The sequence below is a fragment of the Macrobrachium rosenbergii genome, chromosome 1 (assembly GCF_040412425.1).
Source record: "Macrobrachium rosenbergii isolate ZJJX-2024 chromosome 1, ASM4041242v1, whole genome shotgun sequence".
NCBI classification, from domain to species: domain Eukaryota; kingdom Metazoa; phylum Arthropoda; class Malacostraca; order Decapoda; family Palaemonidae; genus Macrobrachium; species Macrobrachium rosenbergii.
Genome location: NC_089741.1, coordinates 65,040,110 through 65,063,453, shown reverse-complemented (window position 1 = coordinate 65,063,453; position 23,344 = coordinate 65,040,110). Strand labels below are relative to the sequence as shown.

Genomic DNA, 23,344 nt, shown 5'->3' with positions numbered 1-23,344 from the left:
CAATTTTTCTTCATTTACATTTCTGTCTGGAAGAATTTCATAAACTGCGTGAAAACGAGAATAAGAATTTATTATTATTATTATTATTATTATTATTATTATTATTATTATTATTATTATTATTATTATTAATATTATTATTGTTCTACGGGATCTGTGCCCTCTCATGATACTCCTCAAAATTCTATGGTGAGTTCTAGGAAAAATGAATGACAATGGTAATTTTTTAATGAATGAACATTTTGCTTATTAGGATATCAAAACCAAAACAACTTATACCTAATACAAACATGCACACATATATCCTTAAGCATATGTGTAAATCAGATACTTGTTCTTGACTAGCACAGTATTTTTCCTGAACCACGGAATTGTCAAGGTAATTTGAATGTTGCAATGAATTTCAAGTTGATATAATTTCTTAATTTTGCATCAGTGCTACATTAGCCTTAATAAGTTATTTTTCGCCTTGAGCTCTAGCTAGCTTAAAAAAAGCATTTTCTAAAAATAAACTGAGTTTTTGAGAGGCTTATGGTGGTAGAAGCGAGATTTATAAACCAGAAAAAATTCAAGTTATCATAAATTATTATAATTATATTAAATTATTATAATTATGTTATTAGCTTAAATGCCAGTGAACGGGGCGAATTCATTTTTTATTACTAAGAACTGCATACGTATAAATAAACAACGGAAATTACCTGTTTTGTATAACAATAATATTTTTTTTTTTAAATCGAATGACTTTAAAGTCAACTGAAAACGATGATTGGCATTAATAAAATTTGCCCATTATTTTTCATCTTTATACAGTTCCTTCTCCAGCCTTAGTGTAATTTGTTCGGATGTTACAACGATAGGAAAGTTAAATCAATCGGTCAACAAAGCAGTTTAGATGATTTCATCCATGACACTGCAACGGAACAACAATTGCATTTGAGCAAATTTTAACATTATTTCCACGAGGATGTGTAAATACCTCAGAAGTCTGCAAGCTCAAAAATGTGCGAGTTGAGCCTACCACAGTAAGCATCTGTCTTCACCCCTGTTCATAGGTGACCCAGCAGGACAGTTCCAGACACGACTGAAATCCTCGTCGTTGGAAAGAGGTCCTATGACCCTAAACCTGGCTGGGGAATGGGCATCCAGTGCCAGCTGTTCAAGCATCATAGCAGCACTTGAATGCACGCACCAGGTCTGCAAAGAAAGGGTTAAGTTGAAACCGAGATGCGAATAGATTTTATTTGGCTTGGGAGTTTTCAAGACTGTTCATAATAGCTATTAATACTGAATTAATTATGATAAAAACAGATCCATTTAACGGAAATTGTAATGCTCTATGACTTTATTAATTGAATTTCTATTAAATGCTCTTTCCTGTAAGACTAATCAGCCAAATTGGATTTTATGTCGCAAAAGGTAGAATGTGTAACTCTGAATGCAATAATCAGCCGTATAAAATTCAGTCGCGATGCCTAAATATGAATTACAAATAAATCAATAAGTACCGTGAGAAATTCCCTGTCAGTTATAAGTCATCCATCGAATTACATGTCTTTAGAGACGAACATAAGTAAAAGAAAATGATTGCCTTTTATAAAAAAAAAAAAATACTTAGATTAGAACAATAATCAAAGAATTAGGCCAAGTTCCCCGTTCATCTCTGTATCGTTAATTATGCTTTTAAAACAGGCGCTATAGTCAAATAATGGCTTTTAAGTTTCATCAGACTCTCTGTTACCTAACAGAATCATGTTGCAAATGAAAGTAAACCTTTCTTGTCGGAAATTGCAAAGCATTTACTTGATTTAAGACAAAAATAGAAGGTGATTTTGCTTTTAGACAATTAATACTGATATACTAATATTAATATATATTAGTATATTAATATTAATATATTAGACAATTAATATTTACACTTGCTATTCTAACGGTTACTCAATCTGAAATTGATCATATTTAATATAATTCTCTTTGTATAGCAATCGAAGGATAAATATGGAATTAAAACACCAGTAGCAAGAAAGGCCAACAATATTAAAGGTTTTTAAAGTGAAAATATTCCGAACAATTCTATGCTACTGCATATTCCATGCTCACGTAGGCAAATCCCAGATAGAAGATCTGCTCTGGAGTGTACCCTTCCAGACCAGGCAACTTAGGCTCCTCCCCGTGGCGGTCGACGTACAGCTGATAGGCTCTGAAGGCTTCCCGAATTCCACCGTTGTCGGCTATATTTTCGGGTAATGTCCTTAATCCATTTACCTAATTGCAGTTAGGTCAAAGAATAATGCATTAACATGACTCCATACTGGCATCAGATTTTATTTTTTTTTTTTTTTTTTTTTTTATCTTGAGGAAGGCATGCACAAACTAGGTAACAATTTGAATGGAATGGCAATACCAGAGGGTTTACTCCTGTTTTCAAGTATTTAAAGAGATTTCTGTATGACAATAATTCTCTAATATATTACCCTGAACCTTAAATATAATGAAATTTCATAATACTGAAAATAGACATTCTTACAGCAAAACATGCTTGTACAATTCTAGATTATACGGAATTATTCCAATGACCTAACCGTCTTTTATTGGTTTGGTAGCAAAATAGGTCAAACTAACCTAAGTTAAAGTGACTTCATTCCCTCGTAAATCTAACACCTTTGTAATACATATTTGGCCAGACACGATTAACAGTAATCTATTCCAAGATCTTACCGAGACATTTAACCCGACGTCAATCACTTCAGGAGGATAGAACTGACTATACTGATCAACGAAGCACATTGCTCGTTCGTTGTAAGCCTGGATGGTTTCGTTACTCCACCACTCAGCCAGGTTCCCATCTTTGTCATAGAGTCGACCTGTAGAGAGCTTACGTTAATTTACCAGGTTCAGATAAAGATAAATAAATAGGTAAGTGAATAGATAAATAAATAAATAAATAAATAAATAAATAAATAAATAAATAAATAAATAAATAAATAAATAAATAAATAAATAAATAAATGAGTTTCATTTTGGTCAACATAAAATATTAGTGGAAACTGCTATTGAGGCACTTATTTCCATATTCATAGAAGCTTTACAAATAAAAAACCTAGATGATTTTTACCAAATTTTTAGCTTTTGCGAAAATTCACATTGTTGAGTGTAAGTACCCAGTGTTTATAATATCCCTCTAAGCTAATTGGTTAATGAATACCACAAAAAGAGACATACCAATGCTGTCAAATCCATGCGTCATTTCGTGTCCCATGAAAAATCCAATTCCGCCGTAATTGAGAGCAGCGAGACTGTCGCGTGCAAAATAAGGGTTTTCCAAAATGCGCAGTCACCGCTAGAAAAACTGAATGCTGTGAGGTGAACAAGAGCTTTTATAAATCAAATACAAAAGATTTGTCAAACAAGGTCACACTTTTAAGTGGGGCTAGAAGTAGTAACAATGCATAAAAACAAACACACGCACACTATATATATATATATATATATATATATATATATATATATATATATATATATATATATATATATATATATATATATATATATATGAATGTTTTTCTGTAATACCACAGTGTAATATGAATATAAAAAGGCCCATAAACACTATTTAAATGTAAACCATATATTTCAGGCACGCTTCTGTACTTTGTTCACTAATTAGAATATGGACAGATGAAATGTTACAAAGGGTATATATAAAGCATATATAGGTGTGGCATTAAGTCTCCGATGGTATGCAGGTGACCGTTTCCTAGAAGGAGGAGAATAACCAATTCCCTAGTGGTTTTTGGCCTCATTAACTCCGTTTGGCGACGATTCTGGAGGTCGTATTCTCTGGGTCACCTTCTTCAGAAGCGGTCTGAGGATTAAAGCGTCAATGTCGTCCGATTTCCAATGTCCTCCTGACAAGTTCATATTGTTGGTTTGATTGATGATAGCAGATTCCAGCATCTTTCTTTTGTACGGACAGCTACTTTTGACAACCAGCTCCGCCCCCCTCCAGCTTATGGAATGGACAGTATCTCTGATATGTAGGAAAATCCTAGGAAACGGTCACCTGCATACCATTGGAGACTTAATGCCACACCTATATATGCTTTGTATATATACCCTTGTAACATTTCATATGTCCATATTCTACCAGTGAACAGGGGCACAGAAGCAAGTGCCTGAAATATATGGTTGCAAAGTTTAAATAGTGTTTTACGGGCCTTTTTATATTCATATATATATATAATCAGAAAGCTACAAACGTCCTTTAATATCCAATTCACTCTACCTCGGAGTAATATATTTTCATATATGTTACCGAAGGGGAATTTTAGTTGATAATAAGTCCACACGTCCCGTGAGGTCGAACCAGCGACGGACGAGGAATCAGGACTACAGTGACACACTAACCAGTCGGCCACGGTGATGTGATAAATAGTCATATATATATATATATATATATATATATATATATATATATATATATATATATATATATATATATATATATATATATATATATATATATATAGTAAATACTGTTGTAAATGTAACATGTAATATTTAAGTCAACCATTTTTTCTGTACTTCTTATCTTCTACATGAAGTTTTTTTTGAAGGAAAGGGCAAAGATTGCTGCTATGCTTCTCCATTTATTTATTCTTACGCCAATAAAATATGTCTTTCTCGTCTCTTTACTTCCAAGAATTCAGAACAAAAAGCTCTTTTCATCAACCGTTTGATTATAAACCATTGGGATGTTACACAGGGAGCGATCTCCTCATTTCCAAATGGCACCAATCATAAGTGCCTGCTGATATGGATTGAGAAAGCTTGCATCATTTCCTTGGCGTGTTGGGAATTTTGCATTGTTTTAGCAGAAGAATTGACTACGAGGAGGATTATTTTCAAAAAGCCTACTTTCAAGTGGTATGACAGGGACCTCCTGGCGTACGTGAAGCAGGGAAATGGAGAGAGCAACATTTAGACAATCTCCCAGTCATAATTTCCTTGTTACTTTTCATTCTGGTTCCTGTTTTTACTTTATTATAATTTTATTTATTTATTTATTTTTTTTTTGCTTTTACGGCTTTGTTGATGTTGTTTAAGCAATTTTGTTTGTGAGGTTACCTTTACGATAGCCATTAGTTAGTGGCTAAAAAAATTTGGCAGAAAGATGAATGTACAAATCAGCATAACAGCAATCATTGTCTGTGCCTTGAAACCTTCACCTTGAAAATAGAAAGGAAAGAAAATAAAAAAATAATAATAATGAATGACACGATTTAGTGCTATTTCACGCAAAGGGACAAGATATTAAACTGAAATTATATACATAACAGATTGTAAAACTTAATAATATAAATAATTACTTACTGATCGTATTGTCTTCTGCTTTATAGTAGGCATTTACAATAGCTGGAGGGAGAGCAAAGCTGTAAATGATAGTCAAGATGTTAGAACAAGGATACATCTCGAATATTTAGATTATGGGAACTTCAGTATCTCGCATAAACTTATGTGAATCTTCGTACTTTCATAAAGAGATCTACTTACGAACGAACAGGTTCCTCTCTAAGGGACTGAAGTCTATGGAAATCAAACCATCGTCCAATTTTCAAGATGTTGCTGTAGTGTTCCTGACTCGTGATTTCTAGCTGAAAGAGTATGAAGAAAAATAAGAATTCGTGGAAACTGAATTCTTCGTGTTACCATAATATCCGATGTGTATACATTGTATTTCCTTTCAGTTTTACTGATTATCAGCATTAAAGTATGTGCAATGGTTAATTTGGGATCTTGTCATACAGAATTCTAGCCGTGAAGATACTGAATGACATTCAGAGTTTGTTTTAGTTACTTACTATTCATGAGAAAAGTATTTCACAATTTTAGGGGTATTTTGTATTCATCAAGAAATAGTCTTGAGTTTTATAAGTTAAAACATTTGATTAAAGAACTGTCTTGTGATAAAAGCATTTGGAACGGATCATCAACATAGTAATGTCTATGATAAATACTATGATTTTGACAAGAATACATAGATAGATTAGATGAAACATTCGAAGATCAATATAAATTTTTTAATTTTCTTACGCCACCATAAGCCAATGTAAGTTCATTGTCATCCAGGATCCAGTCTGGGTAAGCTATGAAAGCTTCGATGGCTGCCAGTTTATCCTTGGCCACTACCAAATCCTCCGGCTTCATCCAGGTATTTTCATCCAGTAAGGATTCGAAACCAGCTCTTATGTCTTCTACCAGTCGTGATGCCTAAGAAATATTTCTTCTCATTACAATGCAGAGAAAAAGAATTGCAGGAGATAGCGAGTTTGCTTTGGTTATTACTAGTTGGATAAATTCTCGAATTGTCAAATATTTAAATGTTAATCCTGTCACCAGTAAACTTGGGAAATCCCGGCTAATTTTTTTATGTTCTTATTTCTCATAAATTTCCATCTTTGAAAAGTATTGTCTGTTATTTATCCTTTTTCTTTTCTCTTTTTTTTATTGTTTATTCTCGCGATAGAGGGATGCTGGAGCAATGTCAACACATACTAGCTGAACGCAAGGGAGATAAATACTTTGTCCTTCACCTTAATAAAAAAGACAATCAGTATAAAGATAATCTGTTGACATACAGCTAAAATGTAATAATTTGGACAGTTTCTTAATACTTTATCTACTATGAGTAACATATGCATATATACAGTAGACTCTACCTCCTCCTTAGCTGCTGGAGAAAAGTATCTACTGACGTAGCCTCTGGAGACGGCAAAAGCGAGATTAGTATGAGTTTGCATCAAGCAGTGCGAAGTGCGATTGACCGCAGTCCCTCCGATGGCACTGATGAATTCCAGCTCAATTTCCCTCAAGTATGAAGTTGTCTCCTGGGCCATCTCGTATATCCACCACCAGCCGATGGCATTTGCTGAGGAATGTGCAGTATCTCTTAAGGCAAATATTTCCTGTAGAGTGTTTCATGTAAGCTTACGATGTAGGGAATATTTATTATTCAGTTAAACTTCTTTCCAACGTCAAGGATATTGAGTATTTTTTCATTAGGGTAAATTTTTATCAAACAGAAATTTCTCTGTCTTTTCGCCAAAGGGTATTCATCTTTACCTAACTTGACCTAACTTAAACCAACATAGGGGCAGCAAATTCCAAGTAGACCATTTTGTTAAAAAAAACTATAATGTGTGTGTGTGTGTGTGTGTGTGTGTGTGTGTGTGTGTGTGTGTGTTTAACTGGTTACTTTAAGACCTGTACAGGTTGACGAATTTTGCAAAACCTTTTCCTTAGGAAGCTTTTTAAAGACGATTTATTCTTAGGAGATCGATTAAAGGCTAAATTTAGCGCGTCAAGGTCACAGATGTTCTGTAGTTTAAGTCTTCGTATGTATCTATTGGTCCCCTTTTAGCTTCATCGTTATTTTTGAGATTTTAATTTATTTTATTGCATTTATGCACAGTTGCTTATTTGGAAGGTTGATTTTTTTTTTTTTTTTTTTTTGGTGCTTTTGTATATGTTTCATTTCTTCAACTTTCTGAATATTCTCAGTGTTTTCTTTTTCTACTGCAAAATGTAAAGATCTTTTCTTGATAATGTTTAATGCTGTGTAAGTTTCGGAAATGTATTTAACTGATACGAAAAAATAAAGTATACTGTTATAACGGCAAATATATCTAATTAATACGAAAGAAAGAAAACATACAGTTATGACGGTCAAAGACAAAGATTTATAGTCGTTTCATTGCCACTAGGATTAGAGAACTAATGTCAGTTCCCTGTTAGGACGCTTTAAATAGTAAACTAAGAACTGGACTGAACTAGCATTGTATTTTCAGTAAGTTTGCAATTTCAGTAACAAACTGGCAAAAGTGGTTTCAGCACAGACTGAACTCATACACCTCAAAACTTCTGACTGCAAGTTCTTTGGTGTCGATAGTCCCCATAGGACTTTCAGTTATTTGTAAAAGAAAACTGTTGAGATGGCTATGACTGTCTCTCAGCGCTTTTTCTGTCCGGCCTCAGATCTTAAAAAACTACTGAGTCTTGACAGCAGCAAATTGGTATGTTAATCATCCACACTCCAATCATCAAACATACCAAATTGCAGCCCTCTAGCCTCAATAATTTTTTATTTTATTTAAGGTTAAAGTTAGCTATGATCGCGCGTCTGGTAACACTATAGGACAGGCCACCACCTGGCCGTGGCTAAAGTTTCATGGACTGAGGCCCATACAGCATTATACCGAGACAACCAAACAATAGATCTATTTAAGGTGGCCTTGATTATACACTGTACAGAAAACTCGATTGCGCCGCAGAAATTTCGGAGCATTTTTTTTTTTTACTTGTTTTTCACGTCCTCGCGTAATCGAGGAAGTCCATGTCCAGCAACGTCTTGGGAGATAGGGCACATTGAAGAAAACACGTAATTGTAATTAAGCACGTTATTGTCTAACTGAAGTATGAGAGAGAGAGAGAGGCGGGAACCGAACACTCTTGCGTGACAAACATTATGAATTATACCTGAAACTGCACTGAGTGCCATGATAATCAACTGTTTATTAAGGAACTGGAGGGCTGTATATAGTGCTCTGTTTGCCAGTAGCCTATTTCCACATTCGTTCCTCTGATGATTCTTTAAGTCAAGTACAATGTCAGGTATTTTCAGTGAATATTTCTTGAACTGCGAAATTAATTAATCTTACAGATGGACAATCACGACATACCATGAATGAAATAATCTAATGTCATTATCTGTTGTATTCTGTAACAATCCATTCCTTATTCTGAACTTTAAAGGATATAAAGGATATATAGAAGCATGATAGACAGATTTGCCAAAAACAGAAAACAAAAAAGACAACTGGGTTCCCGAAAGCAGCCAACTTCGTGACTAAATTTTCTTTATGAGCAGTTTTCAAGTTTGGAAGATGGCATGTATACATTAAAGTTTCTGGCATATTTAAAAGACCTACCGAGTGTACGTGGCTCTGTCGCATTGAGAAAGTTACTGAGCTCCGACCAGAAAGGTCCATTGAAAGACAAAATTGGTTCCTCAGATGTAACAATCACCTCAGATCTGCTAAAAATTTGCTTGAAGAAAGACAGCCAGTTGAACTAAAAATGAAGAAAATTAAAAAGGCCCTGAATTATCTCCAATTTTTCGTATTATAACCAGTTCCCAAAAAACAGACATCATAAAAACTGTGATACCTTAATTGAAGGGATTTAACAACGGAAAAATATTACCATTTCTGGGGTTCCCGCATCTGTGTATTCTTGAATCTCGTTTACATCTGTTAACCAAACGTGGTCTGTTGCCTGTCCAGCTGCCTCGATCACCATCTGTTACGATGAAATCAAGTTGCGAAAATAGGTTCTTCATCAGTTTTTACCTGAATTATTGGTTATGCCTCCAAACCATTCAACAAAGAATTTGTATGTCTCTCATTAACTCATGAAGTTCTGTCAGTCTTAAGTCCCCACACCAGAGAAAGATAGATACAACGTTCGACTAAAACCAGTGAACTGCTTACCCTTGAAAAATCCGACTCAAACTGAATAACTTCATCCACCTGCTGAGCTATTTCCTCATCTGTGACAGAGTGTTCAAGTTCGTCCCTTAGGTATTTAGCGGCTCCGGCCATGAATGTTTTGTAAGCTTCCAAAATTATGGCCGGGGGACTGGCCATCAAACCTACACCAAGGGGTACCGTACCAGCATTTAGCTAGGAAAAAAAAAAAAAAAATCAGTGACGATGAAAAGTAATGTAATATTAAAGATGATTATATCTCAGATTTATCAGAAATGTAAATTATTTTTCAGAACTTTATAAAATATATGAAACCTCAGAAAAGACAGCTAAAACTACTTTACCGGGTCAGGAATAAATGAGTGAAATTCTTAAAGTTAAGAATACCTGCGTAAGTTATGTAGGAAAACTTACATATATAATATTTTCTGTAGTATTATGAAGATTCTTATCGACGCCCACTGCCACGAGAGGATAAACATTAATGTCACGGAGATTGACAAGGGCTGTGTGGAGGTCAAAATATGATGAATTCCATGAATCGAGAATCATGGGCAAACCTCCCTGCTTATTCAAAGAGTCTGTTAATGACTCTAAACCCAAGGCCTCCGTTGCATCTGTTTAATAGGAAAACAAATATAGATAAGGCTTTATAATTACTTGGTTTTAACTCCCTATATCTATTCAGCATCAGCATCTTAAACTGAATCCTAGGCAAATTTTGAATTCTTGATTTCGGTTTAATATTGCAAAGTAGATACAATTAAATGGTAATTAGATAAGAATTTGAGATTGTAATTTTGATTGAGCTCATACATTCTTCATATGAATACCAGTTTAATCATTTAGCGCAATTTCAAAGGTTGCTGTCCCTTTTCCTCCAGTTTGACCAGTCTATTTCAGTTACAGAAAACCTAAATTTTGGCTCAGTGTGGAACCCCAAAATAAGTCACATTCAGTTGCGATTCCTTGGAAAATAATTTCATGATCCTTTGAATTAGCAAATGGTAGTAAGATTCATACTCACTGGTGTCAATGCAAGTGGAGTACATAGTACGAGTCATATGGAGAGGGAGAGGATCACCTGGGTCAGCTTCACTCTCCAAGATCGACATGATTCTCCGGTTCACCTCGTGGACAACTTCGTCGTAAACGCCAGTTCTGTTAATTAATAATTTTGATGTAATAAATTAGCGTGTCAAGTTTGTTTACATAAGTGTTTTTAACTTGGCTAACAAGAGCAGCGACTGTCCTGTTTGAATAATTGTGTAGACACCCTGTTCATATGTAAAATAAAAAAAAAAAACACCAACTTTGAGGTTCCATAGCCAAGAGGGAACCCTGCCACGGACAAGAGGCTCCTGTAATCTTGTTGATCTTTCTGCTATCACGATCATTGCTTCGACATACCTTTCATTTTCCGGGAAAGGGTGGTTTTCCATCCATCCACCACAGGCAAACTGATAGAAGTCATCACATGGGTTAACAGACAAATTCATTGCTCCTGCAAGCTGCTCAGCTGTAAAAATAAAAATAAACTAATAAAAAAGAGGAAGTTAACTTGCTTATAAAAAAAGCAGGAATGAAAGGGAGACCAGAACTATTAAGAAAAGTTTGAGTTCGAGTTGAATAGTAATATGATTCAAATTTCAAATTTCTTGTCTGAGAGTTGGACATGTGATTCTTAATTGCTAGTTAACCCACAGTGAACATGCTTCCAGCAAGTCTGACTTTGTACTCGTAACAACAAAGCGGAAGGTGACCTTTCAATAGAAGGAGCAAAAAGTGTGATCCACCTAAATATGCAAAGATAGATAAGTTTTGGAAGTGGATGGGTTGTCAGATGCAAAATAACGAGAGGCCTTGAATTTATATTGGCAGGGAAACAAGAAAGAAATATATCTGTGGAACAATAGATTAGCTTAGTTATGGATACTTTATATTTCTACGAAGCAACTTGAAAGTAGACCTGTTGAAAAAAAGTACTCTTTTGAAGACTATAGAATGGTAAATGAATTGGAATAATCTTACAGAAAACTCAAATTGAGCTTGCAAAAGGATAGGACATTATCATATCCGGGAAATAACAAACAATAAAAAGGTACGTCTAGGTCAATGAATGCTAAGGCAAGGTTGGCTGACAATGACCACTAGCAATTAGGCTGAATTACAGAAAATTCTATTATCAAACCAGTATGTATATACCAAAACAATAGTACACCGGGGAAAGGAAAAATGTATAAACAAAAACAAACTAAAACACCATTTTTTATTTTTATCAGAGATATTAAGGCAAATGGTAAAAAAAAATATATGCAGGAGATGTTTAATTATATAGACTCAGCTATGCAGTCTAGTTCAGGTGATTACCTTCACGACAGAGAATCTTTTCTAGTATACAAAAATTATGCATCCTAATATCCGAAAATACTTTGACAAAATCCCACAAAGATTACAATACATATAATGAATCACGAAACTCTCATCGTAAGGATAGTCATTGCATATAGCTCACTCCATCTTCCTTAGTTTGCAAACATGAGTGCTATTCCTTACGTAAATGTTTTACATACAAAAAATAGAAAATTCATCTGTGGCAAAGAAAGGCTGTAAATATATTATATGATAAGAATAACAGGCCAAGGATAACCTTGCACCCTTCAGTTACATTAAGAGCTCATCGTAGCACTGGTAGATTTTCAGTGTGAAATTCCTAAAGTATATACGTTGGTCATTAGGTGTAAATTAGTTCTTTTCCCACGTAAAGGAAATCACATCAACAGAGTTTATTCCCAGCGTGTAGTATAAGATATGATGATAAATGTGCATGAATAATCCGGATAAAGTTAATTACACTTCAGAAGCTTAGAGATTTTATTAGAGATGATCACAAGTCATGCTAGAATCTACTGAAGAGAGTCAAAACCATTATCACTAGCTCTGTGGCTTACTGCCTTTAAATTGTGTGTGTGTGTGTGTGTGTGTGTTTAAGAAACTAAAGGATTAAACTATTCCATGTCAGGTATTGTCAGTTGGTCTCCTAATAAGTCAAGCTGTTTTTTCTTACATAAAAATGAACTTACCACTCGGTGATCTTGCTATTGATTGTTTTGCAATTGACAATTTCCAAATTGATTCCTTTTATTAAGAACATCTGAAACATTGCTCACGGTTTCTCATATGTTTGGCACCAGTTGTCTTTCATATGATGTATTACTGTATGTAAAAATATTTTTCATGAATTCACAAAATATAAGCACAAATATATAATTAAGAAGCAGAGTTAGCAGATCGTCCTTACAAACGGCTCAACTAAAGCAATGATTTGTTTTCTTACCGGTCTTGAAAAAAGGTATATTACCTGATTTCATGGGGCAGCTGTCTACTCGTAAATCCAGCTGTCTAATCGGAAATTCTAGAGGGATTCACTGAAACTATTATCTGCAAAATCTCCTAACTTTAATCATGAAACAAAGTGAATGCTCATTTTCTCCTGTAACTGACTGAAAAAAAAACTACAAACGTTTCTGAACAGTTTGCGATGTATACAGAAAATGCTGATACCTGTAGATGCTATTACAACTAAAAACCATCCTATTTTAGATTACCATACCTAATATGTATTTTCAGATCCTTTCTATTAGTGGCAGGCTTTAACCCGTGAAATAAACATAACATATCTGACGATCTTTAAATAGAATTTGGCAAATCTCGTGAAGATTTAAGAACTCATGTGGCTCTAATTAGTAACATTACCAGTTTTCATATGTAAATCGTGGCCACATATTTTTTTTCTTTTTACATCAAAACTCCTTTGGACAGTGATTAAACCTCTATTGAGCTTTTAGGCAGTGTTCTATCTTTCATATGCTATTTTATTTTTAAGATTCCCATTAATTTTATTTCTTACCCTATGTTCCAACCTCTATATTTCTACACTGTTTCAGCCAGTAGACGTTTCTGTTTATTGTCCTCGTGCAGTACACTAGATGGAACTGAAGGTTCCTTGCAGTTTCACAGCTCACCTGAGCTGAAATATTTTCTGTCTTTTACATTTCATCCATTCTCTTTGGTGTCTTCCCAACTTATCTTACCGTAACTTTCGATTTTCATTCAAGAAAAAATTTACTAGACCACACTTATAAGTCTTGAAATATTACCATGCTTTCTTGTTAAACTAGCATCTAATAAAATCAACAACCAAATAGCATTAATGATGACAATAAAAGTGACTGTAGTAGATGCCGCAATTACTTTTGGTATCATATATTCAAGGACATTTGAAATGTTGATATAACAAGTTATTGTACCAGTCTCTTTAGTGAAATTTGCTTAAAAGGTGGACTTATAATTCACGGTTTTTTGTTTTATTGCTTTCAAAGACCAACCATTTTAATGAAGAACTGGTTTCATGTAATAGCCTGGATGCATTACAATTTTTGCATGGAAAGATGTCTTTTGGTCGTTTCAGTCAATAAGCATTTTCTAGGTTACAAAGTATGTATAAAGAGTTGTAATCAGGCTGACAGTAACGACCTAATGATCACTGCATGCGTGGGAAAAAAGTAAAGATTATAGACCATCACTAAAGGGAATCCGTCAATACAAAGCCATGGTTCGAGAATAACAAAATATGATAAAATGAATGCAGCAAAGACATCAAATTAGAAGAAAAAATAAGTCTGTTTACATGAAGAGAACAATGATATTCATAATAAAAAAAACATGATTATTAAAAGAAAACCGCGTCGATATAAGAAACGGAAAGATATTTATAATTAAGAATATAAGCTGGAGCAAAGAAAAATAATGCAAATCAATCAGAAAGAAAGAAAAAAGAAAAAAGTTAAGAAAACCTACAAATCATTGATTCAAGAAAAAGTGACGAATGATATCAGAGCAACAGACAGCAGGAATGACTCACCAGCTATCAAACAAGCTGGAGTGGTGCAGAAGTCAGTGTCATTCCCTCTTTTGGTTTCCGATGGTTCTTCGAAGTATATATTATTCTCTCCAGAAGGAATTTCTTCCGAAGGGGAGGCCGTAGACTTTGATATCTGAAACGAAATCCCAAGGCTCTGAGTTCTGCAGAAAGTACGTAAAGGACTGAATAATACATCTCTTCATTCAAAGCTGAAATTGTTTATCCGTTTCCTCTGTCGTACTCTTGATTCAGTTACCTCATAAACCTAACGAAAAGATGAAACAAGTTTAATCATTTGTTTTAAGGACAATTAGCGCATTCCGAGATCTTTCAGCTGTTTGTCTGTGAACTTTCTCAGATGTCAGAAAATGACTCAAGTTTTGAGTATCAAGTTATTCATAATTACCCCATTTCTGTAACAGCAATGTAGCTAGAAATAAATACTAATTGTTTAATAATCTAATCGTTTTAGGTGAATAGACATGAATTAATTTCCCTTCACTTGTATTTTTCTTTCTTTTGACTTTACCTTTAATTCTTAAATGAGTTACAATTACCCTTCGATTTTCGCCACGATCGTATCCTTAGAAATTAATATCTGATTGGCCAGGGTGTAATTTTCACTGGTAGAGATGAATTTCATTTCCTTCCCAATGTGATTTTAATTTGATTTTTTATTCATAATCAAATCGTAATTATATGTGTATATTTTCCCATGGTTATATCCGTATCAATAATAAGCTTCTTGTTAAAATTTAATCGTTTTTCGGTGCACAGAGGAATGAGTTTCCTTCCTTTTGACTTCAGTTTTCATTCTTGCTAATCATAAATTTAACTGCAATATTTCTTTGCCTTCATGTCCAGACAAATTAAAAGCTTATAATTAAAATTTGATCGGTTTTAGGTGCCCAGAGATAACTTACTTTCCTTTGTTACCGCTTCCTTTGAATTCCCTTTTAGATGTTAATTTAACCATGATTATCATTCTTTCTGTTTTTCTCAAAGTCATATCATCTGAAATAAAATCTTTTTTGGTTAAAGTTTGAGATTTTTTTGTGGAAGTGATAAACGTCTGTCCCTTTTCCGTATAATTTCTTTCTTTTACTTCAGCTTCAACTGTCAATTTTGTCGTAATTAGCCATCCATTTTTGTATGTGTAATTAAATTTCCTTTTACTTTATTTTTCGTTCTCATTAAACGTAATTACTTTCATATTTATCACAGGATCATATGCACAGAACTAAATACCTTTTCAGCCAAAGGATGATCTTTTTTAGGTGCGTAGAGATGAACTGGAATGTTGGACATAGGCCGACGGAAACCGACCTCCTGGACACTCCCTCGGGCAACGTTACTCTTGTGCCATCCTGAGCCTACGTTGAAAACGGTTAGGTCACAATTGTTACTTTAGACCTTGTTGGTAAAGCATTTAGTGCATCATTTAGCAGTCTAAAGGTCAAAGGAAGGTTTGTATTGTTATGAAATGTGCTGAATAAATCCAAGCAAAATGACACTGCAGTTCAGTGATTTAAAAACACAGAAAGGTTAAAAAGCAAAAAAGAAAACTATATTAATGTCTAATGATGATCTCATTAGAAAAAAAATGTCAGGAAAGGCATATTCGAAGCAAGACTGATTCAATTTTTAATTGTGGTAATTTCTGTTGGACGTTCACCATCTCTGTATTTATATTTTATATTCAGTTTTACAGTACCACGTCATTAAATTCACTAGTTTAGAAGAAATGCCATAGTAAAGAAATGCCGAGTACAGGCTGAAAATAAAACAATAGCTAAAATAAATTCTGTTTCACACAACGCTAAGATGGTTCTTGTTTGGCTGAAGTACAACTAAACTTTCTGTGTTCTGACTGCAAATGGGATATTGCTAAACTTAAGGTAATGAATATTTTAGGTAATTCGGATCCTGCGTTTCACTTTAAATCAATTCAAATAAAAAAAAGGTAAATTTTAACTGAGCGAAATGTACATGAAAATGATTTATAATTGGCTTACTGGAAAAGTTCATATGTAAAGCTAATCCTGTTACTTACCTGATAAAAAAACAGCCAGTGTGCTGATCACTGCTACTGCTGCGATTAGGCCTACGCCGAAAAAAATTTTAAAGCTTCTTCTGCAGTGAATCGCATGTGGCCTAGAATTTGAAGATGAGGGATGAGTAGTCTTGCATGTCAGTGAAGAAATATAAGTTTTTATCATAACAGAAATGCGTAGAGTTGTTCAGGAAACACTTTATATCAATGGTTTCATGGAAGTTAATTTGGCACAACGTTCATATTATTATCAAAACATGTCACAGTTTCCAAATCTGACTTTTCGTCTTCTTTGTCAAAATTTGTTATCGAAACAAAATCATTACTAACCTGAAAAAGGCATCAAATGCCACATATAGATAAATAAATAGATACATAGATGAGACAGACAGACAGACAGACAGAGAATAAATACCTGGCGGGAGGTTGGCCTTCCTCCGTAATCTGTAAAGACGCTGGTACATTCTGAAAAGAGAGAGAGAGAGAGAGAGAGTGAGAGAAAAAATAATGGATCTCTTATTTGTTGCTTGCACTAAAAATTATAGATTCCCAAACACAGGAAATTCTATTGTGATACATTTCAGCGTGTTAGTGCATAAAAAATTTCCTAATTAGTTAATTAGCTTAAATTTTACTAAGAGATCATACGGATGATATTTTCCATTTTCGTCGATATCACAAATTAAAACAAGAATTTTAAAATAATGGGTGTTTTAAAAGTGAACTTTCAACAAAGTCGATTATAACAGATATTGTACAGACATCACTGAATGTAGGACGTTATTTTTCACCAAAAAGATGATCATAATTACCAATCCCGTTTCTTTTCTGGCGTTACACATTATAAATCCCGCAACTGTGTGTTATTTTTCACATAATTTAAAATATGAAAGCTTTAAACAATTACCTTGTAATTTACAGGTACTTGAAAACAAGAACGCAATGTCATTTGGATAGATAAGATATAGATATATATAGATAATAATAACCACGAGATATCTAGGTACGTTCCTTTTCATTGAAAACTTTAGTTTGCGCTTTAAACACAAACATCAAGTTTTGCATTTTCATTGTATATTACGTTCTATATAAAACAATGATAGTAATGAATACATCTTTCAATAACTTAAAAAAAAAAATAAGACTGGGCTTATCTGCCCAAACACTTGTCAATAGATAAGATAAAGATTTTCAAAGACGAAAGTTATCTTTTGAATTTAATATTCTTCTGTACTGTTTAAATACTTAATTCTTATATTTAAGCTAAAGATTCAGGAACCCGATGACTTTATTCTGTCTTGAAGGGTCCTTCAAAACTTTGAACTAAAGACAAGTTCGCATCACAAACAACCACTATAGAACTATGGCATTGTCCGATCCGGATTCTTTCTTGAAAAGAATGATAAATAAATAGTTAATTAACAGTCAGAAAGCTTTGAATGAATGATTGAGTAAACTGCAGCAATCAGTTTGTATAAAGAATGAACATATAAATCATTCACATTCCCGTTGCGTTGTTTGGGTTACATTAACGAAATTATAAAATGAGCAGAATTATCTAGCAAAGTTTTTTCTAAGAATATTTCAATTTTTTTTAAGTTCAGTACATCTACTTTCCTCCCCATTGACCTGAATGTTACCAGAGGAATTCTATTCGTTGCAAATAATTTGGCTTTAATACCTAAACGGTTATTGCGCTTGATATTATCGGGAATCAGTTTTCAAAAACCATGAGTGATCGTCTTCTCGTGGTTTTCAAAGTTTTCATAAAAGCGCACACGTACGGTCGAGCTTCAACATACTCCCAGCCACACACAAACGCGAGCATATATATATATATATATATATATATATATATATATATATATATATATATATATATATATATATATATATATATATATATATATATATATATATATATATATATATATATATATATATATATATATATATATATATATATATATATATATATATATATATATATATATATATATATATTTATATATATATATATATATATATATATATATATATATATATATATATATATATATAATTATATATACATATACATACACACACACAACACACGGCTGATGGATAATTAAGATTTGTTCTTCTTGTACATATTTATTTTCCGACGTCTCGTAATTTTCATATATAATTACATCTTCAAGTGTTCTAAAATAGATAAAAACACCACATAATTTTTTACACTTAAAGTTATACATATAAAAAAAACCAAGATCTATCAAAATTCACAAACTATTGGACCAACCTTCCAGCAGAATATCACAAACTATTGGACCAACCTTCCAGCAGAATAAAAGAGACATAAGTGGAAGGAGACTAAAAATAAAAAAAAGAAGAAGAAAATACACCTCAAGACAAGATAAGATGAGTTGCTGTTGACTGCGTGTTTAATGGGGGAACCAGTTGTTTGATCAACAAGGACTCTAAAATGGGTAATGCCTGGGTGTTGGGTGTTTGTCCGATGATTTTAAAATCTTTATTTTCAATGTATGTTTAACAGATTTTAGCGTGAGTTCTTATATTGGAATGTTCCGGGTTCGTGAGTCTACTGCCTGTCCAGAAACTGACCCTCTATGACTGTCGATGCGTACCTTCAGGAGCCTTCGTGTGGATCCCACATAAATCCCCGAGTTACACCTGGGGCAAGTATATTTATATACACACAGGAGGACATGAAAGGGCACAGACGATCCCTGAACTGAAACAGAGCGGATGGTTAAGAGATTTTTCGGTAATACAAGATCATTTTCCTGCTATAAAAGTTAACCTGATTTCAAGAAATCCCTTAACCAGTCATGCCTTTAAATGTTATTCATTTGCTCATTAATATAGGCATTTAATGGGAAGAGACTTTTATGTAACAACATTCTGTTGTTAATAAAATATTTTATTCTAGATTCATGCATTTAATGACCAATAAACTTTATTCTAAGCAGTCTATAAAAAATAGACTCTTGTGGTAGATTGCATTTCAAATCTGAATCATCGAAATGAGTTTTTTTGATTTTACAACAGCATATGCATATATATATATATATATATATATATATATATATATATATATATATATATATATATATATATATATATATATATATATATATATATATATATATATATATATGTGTGTGTGTGTGTGTGTGTGTGTGTGTTTTTCCTTCAGGCCCAGTCTATGTAATGATATAGAATAAACACACACATCTATATATATATATATATATATATATATATATATATATATATATATATATATATATATATATGTGTGTGTGTGTGTGTGTGTGTGTGTGTGTGTATATTTTTCCTTCAGGCCAGTCTATGTAATGATATGACAACAAACACACACATCTATATATATATATATATATATATATATATATATATATATATATATATATATATATGTGTGTGTGACAGTGTGTGTGTGTGTGTGTGTGTATTTGTGTGTATTCATTATTGCGTGTAGTGTGTCTGCTTGTTGCCCATATCATTACATAGACTGGACCGAAGGAAGATGGATTTAATCAAAAAAATCTATTCCTCAAAACTAAAAATAAATACCCTTTTTATCACCTAATGAAATATACTTTTAATTTTATCATTTTCCACAATACTCATATGATGGTATATCTATTTTCCAATCAAATGTGATTGACTTAGCAAGTAAAACAAGGAGAAATGATGAAGATAAGCTACAAAGAATGAAGGCCACAAAACCCAGACCAAATATATAATTCAAACAAATTATAACATTCCAAATTTTTGCCACCTGTATATCAGCAATTCGTTGTCGTCGTAAATTTTGTAGTGTGGCTTCTGGAGAAAATTTAAGTTCATTATACCCCTCTGCTTTACCATAGAAGACAGTTAATTCTGAGGAAATTGAAGCTTTTTATAAAAATTATACGTTCATTTTTGTCAGAGTTCTAGTTTTTTTTAATAAAACAAAACTTTTTTCAGTTACATTGCAAAAAATACAGGTATCAGCCTTATTTCCTCATGAAAATTACGTCCGGGCGTCATCGGGGAGGTTTCGTAACTGATTAACAAACAAAAATAATGTTATATATATCCTAAAACATGGGTACTCATATAAAAGTAAATAGGATCGCAAAATGAATATCTAACCCGCACTTGAATGTCCCTTAATGGCAGAAATCTCACTTAGGTTCGCCGATTCTGAGAACGTGAAGCATGATAAAACATACCTGGAGATTTGTGTGTTCTTTCGAACTCGCCATCTCGATAACTGACTGCGTACGTGGTTTTCATATCTTTGAAGGTAATCTTATCGGAACACCGTTTATTTTAAGAAGATAAATGATTGTCATGTTTTTGTTTGATCTGAGATTAACGAAGCGTTGACTGCAAAGGAACAATCTCTATTGCGTATTCTGCTTGTTGTTACGGTACGGAAATTCCTTATCGGATAAGGATGAAGTTGAAGTTGGTATTCGCCAGTGATTAAAGGAAGAACAAATAATGTGTGCCAGCTATTGCTTGCAATTTCCTTAAATTTGGTTCATGGCAAGAACTTTTCATTAAGAAACAAAATAATTTATTTCTCATCATATTTCAGATGAGCTTACCATGTTCCTTAAACCTTTAAACAATTATATATATATATATATATATATATATATATATATATATATATATATATATATATATATATATATATATATATATATATATATATATATATATATATATATATATCACACATTACCACAGGTGAAAAATAAGAAACGGGGTGTAGGTCCTGACCGGTTTCGACTTTATTTCCAAGCCATTGACGAAGGACTGATACACAGTGTGAAAGTCACAAATATAATACTACAAGAACAGTACTGACGAACATACACAACCGTTAGAGCCTACATATCCCCACTCAGGTCGGTGTCGAGGTAGGGAGTGGCCTAAAACTCATTTGACTAAAAATCACAATAGACTCTCAGGGGACATTGCTGATAAATGACCATACCCCACCTCAGATCCACACCTGGCAGGTGTCATGGAGGCTGAGTTTGGAAACTCATTAACTACTACCCTCGTACTGTGTTTACAAATATGATAATCCTATTTTCATACATCTCTACTGCCTACCTTAAAGTTTAAACAATTTACAAATTTCTTTTGATATTAAAGGATCAAGTTTATACATCCGCCAATGATATTCATATTATGGTTGTAACTTTCTTTTATAAAGCTAGATTCAATGATGTTTCCTTTCAGTGCATTATTAGAATATACAATCTTTTGCCCTTCCCAGTTGATAGCATGATTGTTCTCACTAACATATACAAATATACCACTGTTCCTTGTGCACATCTCACATTTCTTATGCTGTTCAATTCTTTTTCCAGTGCTTTCCCGGTTTGGCCAATATAAAGTTGTCTGACAAGACTTACACAAGAATTTTATATACACACCCTTTAGTATTGTCTGGGGGAGTTCTTGATAAGTACATTTTCATTGTTGTATTGTTCTTAAATGCGACATTAACACCAAAATTCTTAAGAAGATGGGATATCTTTCATATTATTATTATAAGGCAAAACAAGCAAATTTTTTGTGTTGTTAGGTTCTTTCTGGTTTTGATACATAGTCTTTTGCCACTTCAAATGCACTGTTTAATACACTATCAGGATATTTCAATTTCTTTGCCTGCATTCCTAATCTTATCTATTTCATCATCAATATATTCAGGGCTACATACCCGTAATGCTCTTAAAAACATAGATGAAAACACTGACTTTTAACCTTATTGCTTTGTCCAGAATAGAAATGCACATAGGAAGAAATATTAGTGGGTTTTCTATACACACTATATTTAAACCCTACTATTTCTTCGTATGAGGACATCCAAAACAGTAAGCACCCATCATTTTCCATTTCCATCGTGAATTTAATTGATGGTACTAATTGATTTAACTTGGCAAAAAGTTTTTACATCTTGGTTCCTGGCCATACACAAATTATGTCGTCAACATACCTAAACCATATTACATTACATTAGGATTATGTTGTTTAATTTTCTTTTCAAAAAATCCATATATAAGTTACTTAACACTGGGGATAGAGGGTTTCCCATTGCCATACCAAAATTTTGTGAGTAAAATTTACCATTAAATTCAAATTTACAATCTTTTATACATAATTTAATCAGTTCAATTAAAGTACTTTTAGAAAATGGGATATCCAGCTGTGTGTTCTCTAACAATTCAGATAAAACGCCATCAGATCATCTATTGGCACCTTTGTGAATAGTGATACAACATCAAAACCTACAAGCCTGGATTCACTATTAATCTCACACTATTTAGTTTATTTATCAGGTCCACATTATTCTTGATATTTGCATTTGAGATGGTAGCTTTAAGTACTTCGCTAGTTTTTATTGTACCAACTGACATGGTGGCAGGAAAGTTGGTAGCGATGGAGGGAGAGGTCACACACAACTTCTTTTATAAGGCTTTCGTTACCTTTTAACAGGTTTTTTTCACTTTCTTATTGAAAACACTATTCACATTGTCTATCGGGTTCTTATTTAGTTCTTTATATGTGTTATCATCACCTAAAAGATTTTGCATTTTTTCTATATATTCACTTTTATTTAAAATTACAAGAGCGCCTGGTTTATCTGCTTTTGTCATGTGTATATTTTATCTTTTTCAGTTCATTGATAGCAACCATAAATCTTTTGGGGACGTTTGTGGTGTCTGATTTTTTCATACTTCCATAAATCACTCCCTAACCATGTTCACTTCTTCATTCGTTAAA

General features: G+C 33.1%; 1 protein-coding gene across 1 annotated transcript; it reads right to left on the bottom strand.

Annotated features, from left to right (window-relative positions):
* Positions 1 to 878: 878 nt before the first annotated feature.
* Positions 879 to 20,864, bottom strand: LOC136839195 (neprilysin-1-like). Its single transcript, XM_067104921.1, is given in 19 exon segments — positions 879 to 1,197; positions 2,101 to 2,265; positions 2,719 to 2,864; positions 3,223 to 3,356; positions 5,370 to 5,432; positions 5,554 to 5,654; positions 6,094 to 6,270; positions 6,720 to 6,928; positions 8,988 to 9,129; positions 9,262 to 9,357; positions 9,549 to 9,740; positions 9,960 to 10,162; positions 10,573 to 10,706; positions 10,956 to 11,064; positions 14,470 to 14,602; positions 15,718 to 15,842; positions 16,523 to 16,623; positions 16,938 to 16,987; positions 20,770 to 20,864. Coding segments are annotated over 19 exon segments (2,493 nt in total). The 5' UTR covers positions 20,803 to 20,864; the 3' UTR covers positions 879 to 1,017.
* Positions 20,865 to 23,344: the final 2,480 nt, after the last annotated feature.